The sequence below is a fragment of the Geospiza fortis genome, unplaced genomic scaffold (assembly GCF_000277835.1).
Source record: "Geospiza fortis unplaced genomic scaffold, GeoFor_1.0 scaffold10, whole genome shotgun sequence".
Lineage (NCBI taxonomy): Eukaryota > Metazoa > Chordata > Aves > Passeriformes > Thraupidae > Geospiza > Geospiza fortis.
The window spans coordinates 6,015,028-6,022,093 of record NW_005054326.1 but is presented as its reverse complement, the minus strand read 5'-3'; the positions used below and the strand labels follow the sequence as shown (position 1 = coordinate 6,022,093).

The window sequence follows — 7,066 nt, the reverse complement described above, 5'->3', positions numbered from 1 at the left end:
GATGAAGTAAACTGTGAGCTCTGTGGAAACCACAGCAATCCATTTTGTATGTCTGCCTTTCAAGGGATTTAAGCATGAGAGGGAGCGTGTGGATGAGACAGAGATAAACTTCTTAGAGCTTAGGCTGTTTCTACTCATTATAATTTTGAGTGTTTTCCAAGTTGTTTTTCCAAGGGCTTGAGTAATTGCTCCTCCAAGATTGAAATATTCTTTACATTATTTTTTTTAATCTTAGAAATTGTAATACAAATGACTATGCATATATAAAGTCATTGCCTAGAAAGTGTAGTGTCTGAAAGATCTTTCTTATGAGGTCTGTTTTGGGGTAGATTTTTAAAAACTAATACATGCATAATGTGTTTGCCTTTTAAAGCGTTTTTACATCAAATACTTGCATGGAAAACCTTTGCTCTTCTACTCATTATTTAAACAGTTGCCCTCCACACTAATATTCACCCAAATCAGTGGAAAGCTATTGCAGAGAACAAATTATATGGGGACTAAATCTGTGTTCTGTGGAAGAGACCTGAGTTTATGGCCTCAGTAGAACTACACTCAGAGGCAGCACTGCATGTTTCCCTGGAGAAAGGACAAGTAATTGGGTAGAAAAATCAGAGAATGACATACAGTCTTCTTTTTAACTTAGATGAAATAGCAAAATTATTTTTTAATTAGAAGTTGCTCAATTTTGTTAGCTGTCAGTATGACCTGAAAAGTGAAGCTTTTAAAGCATCTGCAAAAAAGGGGAAGGAACTGGTTCAGGTCTGTGCCACAGCCCCAGTCCTGTTTGTGTTCACAGTGAGTTGTAAAGGCAGATAGGACCACTGCTTTTAACACTGCACACACACACCCCACAACCTCTCCACTTTATTTTTTTTTAACTTGGTTTTTATTTTTTTTTCCATGATGAAACATCTTTACCTTTTCAGAATGAGGAGAAGAAAGTTAAATCAGGCCTTTACATTGCAGTTATGGCAAATGCCAGATAATGAACATGGCAGTCTAAAGTCATCATGACCAAAGTTGTTCCCTGCTGGACTCTAGTGTCCTCCCCATCATCTTGCTGCTGGCTGGGGAGCCTGTTCTGCCCCAGCACCATGGGAGAGAGCAAGGGGCTCCCTGTGTGCTCAGGAGCACCTTCATGTGTCCTGCTGGCACAGACTTCTCAGCCTTGGCACAGACTTTTGCTCTTTTCTCAGAGACTTAACCATGCTGGTAATGGGAGCTAATTCTTGAGATGGCTCTTAATCAGAAATTAATTCATGCTGAGCCACTGATGGCAGGCTGGGACATAGTTAAGTTATACAAATGGAAATGTATTGAAGCAGAAGCTTTTTAAATTAAGTGTTGGCCAACAAGGAAAAAGGGTTAGGACTGGCCTCAGTGAATATTGCCCTTGGGATGTTTCCCTTGGGGCAGAGCTGACCCCCAGTTTGAGAGGCTAATTCTTCAGGCAATTACATGCAGGCTTGTCTTGACCCTTCTGTTTAAGAACGTATGTATTTTCATATTTGCATAAATTGCCCCACTGCTTTCATCATATAACTGATGTGCTGCATCACTCCCTGGTGAATGCACCTTTCCTTTGGGGATGGAAGGGCACTGAGGTGCCAGGGATCATTTCCTCAGGACAGGCTGCTGGTCACAGCCCCATGTCCTGGCACCTGCCCAGGTTCCCTGAATGCAGCACTGCTGCAAGGTGATTTCTGTAGTGAATAAACATTTCCTGCACCATTTTTGTGTGTTTTATGTGAACATCTGTTAAAAGTCACCAGGACTGGCTTGTCAGCTGTTACAGCTGCCAGCAGGCAGATCAGATGAAAGGTGGAAGCTTCCAGGGCACTTTGATGTCTGTAGCACTTGTGTGTGCTGCTTCTGTGGAGCTGTTGAGATCTGATTTGAAAACCTTTGCTTTCATAAGCAATTTTTGTCTCCAATGTGAATTTCAGATTTAGTTTTTCATCTGCAGTGTGCTTTATATAAACATTACAGATCTGAAGGTACCCAGACCCTAGACAGGTCTGGTTTGGAGCTGTTCTTGACTCATTCTCAGAGCTCAAAGCAAAATAATTTTGTTTTTGCAATGTACCTAGCTCATATCTTGTTACAAAAAAAAAAAAAGAAAAGGCAGTTGCATAACAATTACTTATAATACTTGGACTGAAGAGGTAGCATGTGGAAAAACTATTGGTCACAAGAATGCTTTAAAGCCTGTTCAGGTGTTTCCCTCTGAAGAATTAGTTTTATTCATCCAGGTTCATTGATGCTTTTTTTCCTCTGTTGATGGTTTGCTTTATTTTGTTTAAAGACAGTTGTTTTGTGCATATTGATAAGGTATTTTTTGAGAATACCATCTGATTATCATCTTCCAGGATGCATTTTTAAATATGTGGTTTTGCAAAGCTGCAGTTATCCTTTATGTGTGTTCTAAAAGCAGTAGAGCAAAGGAAGTGGTGTCCAGGTAACCCATCTCTTCAAATGCTTCCAAGTGCTTTCAAAATGTATGTAAAATGAGACTTCAAAAGGAAAATAAAGAAGCAGTCTATTTTTAAAGCCTTGGATGGGATTTAGAGGATCCAGACTGTGACTCCAGCTCTGTGGTAAGCTTTCTGCCCTACCTTTGGTAGGTTACTGGAACAGAGAGTTGGAAAATGGCCAAGCTGTGCTTTCATTGGGAAGGCTGGAGGTGTTGAAACTGGAGTAACAGTGACTGTTCCCAGCAGGAACACCATTTCTGGGGAGAATGAGTGTGTGTGCCCTTACACATGCCTTATGCACAAAGTTCCTGTGATTGGGAATTTGCTGAGAAGCTCCCAGGTGAAATTCTCTTCTGTTTGATTATGTTTTGGGGGTAGAACCTGTATGTGGTCTTAGCTCTTTGGAGCAGGGATAACACTGATGTCTTTTTGCCTTCTCAATGGATCTTGGTTTTGCTCTGCTGTAGCATGGGAAGATTTTGAGATATCAGAGTTTTGTGGCAGGAAAAGTAATTTTTATGTTGAGCTTTGTGAATTGCTTAACATCTCAGAGATTCTTTTCCCCACTGTGTATAATGAAAAGATTATTTTGTTTCTTCAGTCACTGCCTGTGTTTGAACTTGAAGGTCTTTGGGATAGATATTTCTTACTGATTATTGTCCTGTTACTGTATTATGGAGAATCAACACCAAGATAAAAAATTGTCAAGCTTTGTCCTCTCTCAGAAAGACATTTGTAGGGAATTGATGTTCAAGTGCTGGAACCATTTCCATCTTCAGCAGAAAACAGTGATTGGGAATTCTACAGGAATATCTCAGGGTGTGCATTTTAAGCACTGTATCTTGTGAGCCACGTGAATGTTACCAGAGCTGGGTAAGGCATGGCTGAAGATGGTGCTGGAGCAGCAGAACTGCCAGCCTGCAGTGGAGCAAGTCCCTGCAGCCCTTGCATGTCCTGCACAGGGAATTGAGGTGCTTGGCCAGGATCCCCTGGCAGATGGTTCTGGAAAAGGGAGATGGATCCAGAGCCTTTGAGCTTGACTCTGCTGCCCTCTCCTTCACTTGGTGAAAAGGCTGTGTGAGAGACAACACTGCACCACATCACCACATCCTATTGTAAATGCTTTCTCACCAATGAGGGGAGAGAATGATGCATCTGACTCCATGTTCTCAGGAGGCTAATTTATTACTTTATTATGCTGTATTATATTAAAGAATACTATACTATACTAAAGAATACAGAAAAGATACTTACTGAATGCTAAAAAGATAATAATGAAAACTTGTGACTCTCGCCAGAGTCCTGACGCAGCTTGGCACTGATTGGCCAAAGAGTCAAAACAACTCACACCAAAATCCAATCAGGCAATCACCTGTGGGTAAACAATCTCCAAACACATTCCACATGAGCACAACACAGGAGAAACAAATGAGATAAGAATTGTTCTCCTTTTCTCTGAGGCCTCTCTTGCTGCCTTTCAGCTTCCCAGGAGAAAATCCCTGGGTGAAGGGATTTTTTCAGAGAATGTGAATGCCACAACATCCAACTAAGATATTAGGAGGCAGTGGTTGCAGTAGAAGCCCCAGGGACCACTTTGCCCTGGGGTTATCCTCCTTGAGCAGTTTCTCTTGGAAAACGTTCTGTGAACAAAATAGACGTGGAACTTTGAACATGAAGAGTCTCTGAATAATTTTGGTTGGAAAAGACCTGAAAGGTCAGCTCCAGCTGTGAACCTAACAGCTGCCAAACCCACCACTCAATCATGTCTCTAATTGCCATATTTACATGTCTTTTAGATGCCTCCAGGGATGGTGACTCAACCCCTTCCCTGGACAGTGGTTGCAATGCTCAGCAACCCTTTCAGTGGAGAAATTTTTTTCCTAATATCCAACCTAAACCTCCCCAGGCACAACTTGAGGCCATTTCCTCAATCCACTGTTTCCAGGTTGTCCTTAGTAACCATGTAAGCTTCCCTTAAATGATGACAGGTACAAGAATCTCTCTATCAAAAATTATTTCAGGCTTTATATGATAGGCGTCTAACCTTGTACAGCTTGAAAGTATGCAAAAAGTAATTAGAGCTTGGCTTCTTTAAACAGATAACAAAAAAAGTATTTACAGATTTTGGTATATTATTTTTCTGGAGGAAACTGTAACTTACCTCTCTTCAGTCAAAACTGCTGGGTGCATAAAGATTTTTTTATCTGCTAATCTCTGACAAGTATTGCCAGATGATAACAGCCTAATCATGTAGTCATCACTAGTTTGGTTTTTTTTTTTAAATTTTCTCATAGTAAATTGGTTACAAAATTTGTGCTGGTGACCATGTTAAATATTATCAGTAGCACCAGAGAAAAGTCAGCATGCATTTCCAGAGCTGAACACCCTTATCCAAAATGATCCTTGCAACTTTTCTGCCAAGACCTGTTTCTTCATGGGGATCAGGACAGACTTTGAAGGTGTTTCACAGAATAGGACATGCTGCTTTTTCCATTTGATTTTTTTGATCTTTAAAGCTTTCAGAGTTATGACTGCTAAGCTTCTCCAAGTAGGGATTATAACTTGAGTTTGTGTAAGTGCTCTTCAACAAGACAGGGAATGCACAAGTGTGGTTGTGGACCATTGCATGGGCAGGGATTCATGAGCAGCTGATCTGTAGCTGGGAGTGTTTTGGAGGTGTAACCTTGAGACTGAGTCGTATGCAAGACAATAATTTTGCAGACTGACTGAATAGCTATTAGTAAGACAAGATGAAAAATGTTTTTGTCCTGCCAGCTGACCTTCTGCAGATCGTGGCTGGTTTTCCACAGAGAGCTGCTAGCAAGGAGAATGGGTGATGCAATTTGTTGTTGTAATTTGCATATTTATTCAAGAACATCTTCCCAGTGACCTCCTAATGGCTGAGCAGTGTCAGATGACAGCGCTTTTGCTGTTGTTGGTGTCTGCCAAGGTCTCAGGCTGGGATGTTGAGGAAATGGGAAGGGTGAAGCTGGGCTCCTCTCCAGGCAAAAGCAGTCAATAGGGCTGGAGGAAAAAGCCTTCTCACCTGACTCAGAAGCAGGGTGTTGATACAGGTATCTTTCATCTCCTGGAGTGGGGCAGAGAGGATTAGGACAGATGGGCAGCAACCCAAGTGTTACCCAGGATCTGGGTCTGGGAAATTCTTGTGGTTGTTCAAGCCAGAGCTCGTGAGACTTGCCTGGCACTGATGAGGCTTGGGTTTGGACACTGCCGTGCAGCTTACAAACCCAGAGGTCTTTACCTATTTCCAGATGGTTGGTCTGCAGCTTGAGATTTGCTGTAAGGATGACAGTCTCTTTAAGAGCAGTATGTGATTTATTTATTTATGTTAAAAATTTGTGCTCAATTTATCCCCTCATTTGTATTAATAAATATCTTGTGGTATTGCATCATGCCAGCTGGATATTTGATAAATAATTTGCTGTCACCCAAATTCTGAAACATCCAGCTCAGCTGGGCCAAAAGAAATTTTAATTTAAAAATAATGCACGATGTGCTTACTAAAATCAAAATATTTCAAAGCAATGAACTAGTAGGTTAAATACAAATTTGGGAAAGTAACCTAATATAAATATACTAGCTGTGCAGAATATATTTGAGAACTAAATTTATACTGGGCTTCTGTTTGGATTTAACTTAAAAGCACTGCTTTTATATGCTTAGGGACTGTTAACTAATGCTGGTATGTGGCCAAGACAAGTCTTCTGGAAAGTACACTCAGCTTTGGAAATAGTAGCAAGTGGAGCAGAAGCAGGCAGGCAGGAGCAAGCAAGAAACCACAATGTTTCCTTGAAATTCAGTTCTTTCTCCTCTTCTTCCTGTGTAAAAATATATGCTTATTATGGAATTAGACTATTATTATCCTGTACTAGAGACAGAACTTTTGGTATCTTTTTAATAAACTAATTTAATGACAGAATAGATCTAGATAAGGTATGAATATTTGTGCTCAGCTGTTTCTTTACAGGAGGAATGAGTTTTAACAGATTTAAATAATGTTTAAGGTTTTTAAGTACTGTCTTATTTTCCAGACAACATCTTACCATATAAACATGGTTTCTGTCTTGTTTTGTCAGAGATGTCCTTGCCAAACAGATCTCAAAAGCAGAACACAGAGAGATAATTCAATATCTGCCTTTCTCTCCCATGTCTAGATTATCAGCGGCTGATGACGGTGGCAGAGGGAATCACAACGCTGCTGTTCCCGTTCCAGTGGCAGCATGTCTATGTCCCCATCCTTCCTGCCTCTCTCCTGCATTTCCTGGATGCTCCTGTTCCCTACCTGATGGGGCTGCAGTCTAAGGAGGGAACCGACCGCTCCAAGCTGGAGCTGCCTCAGGAGGTCAGTGTCCACCTTGGGGGGGCTGTCCTGAAATGTCTGACCAATAGATGTGTGAATTACTGCTGGGAAACAATGCCAGGAGGCTTCTCTGGCACTGGATACTGATTGCAGCAGCAGTGACATAGTAGGGAGGTCTCCACAGCACTTCTTGGTCCATTTCTGAATTTAGTGAGTACCACTTACTGTTTTGATTTCTGAATGCTTCTCTTTCTCCTGTTTGTGGTGA

At 41.2% G+C, this 7,066-nt stretch overlaps 1 protein-coding gene across 1 annotated transcript in view; it reads left to right on the top strand.

Annotated features, from left to right (window-relative positions):
• The window catches only part of DENND5B (DENN domain containing 5B), a 60,971-nt gene that overhangs the window by 14,839 nt on the left and 39,066 nt on the right, over positions 1-7,066 (top strand). Inside the window, exon 4 of the mRNA XM_031057021.1 lies at positions 6,653-6,840. Coding sequence (XP_030912881.1) covers positions 6,653-6,840 — 188 coding nt within the window. The remainder of the gene's footprint in view (positions 1-6,652; positions 6,841-7,066) is intronic.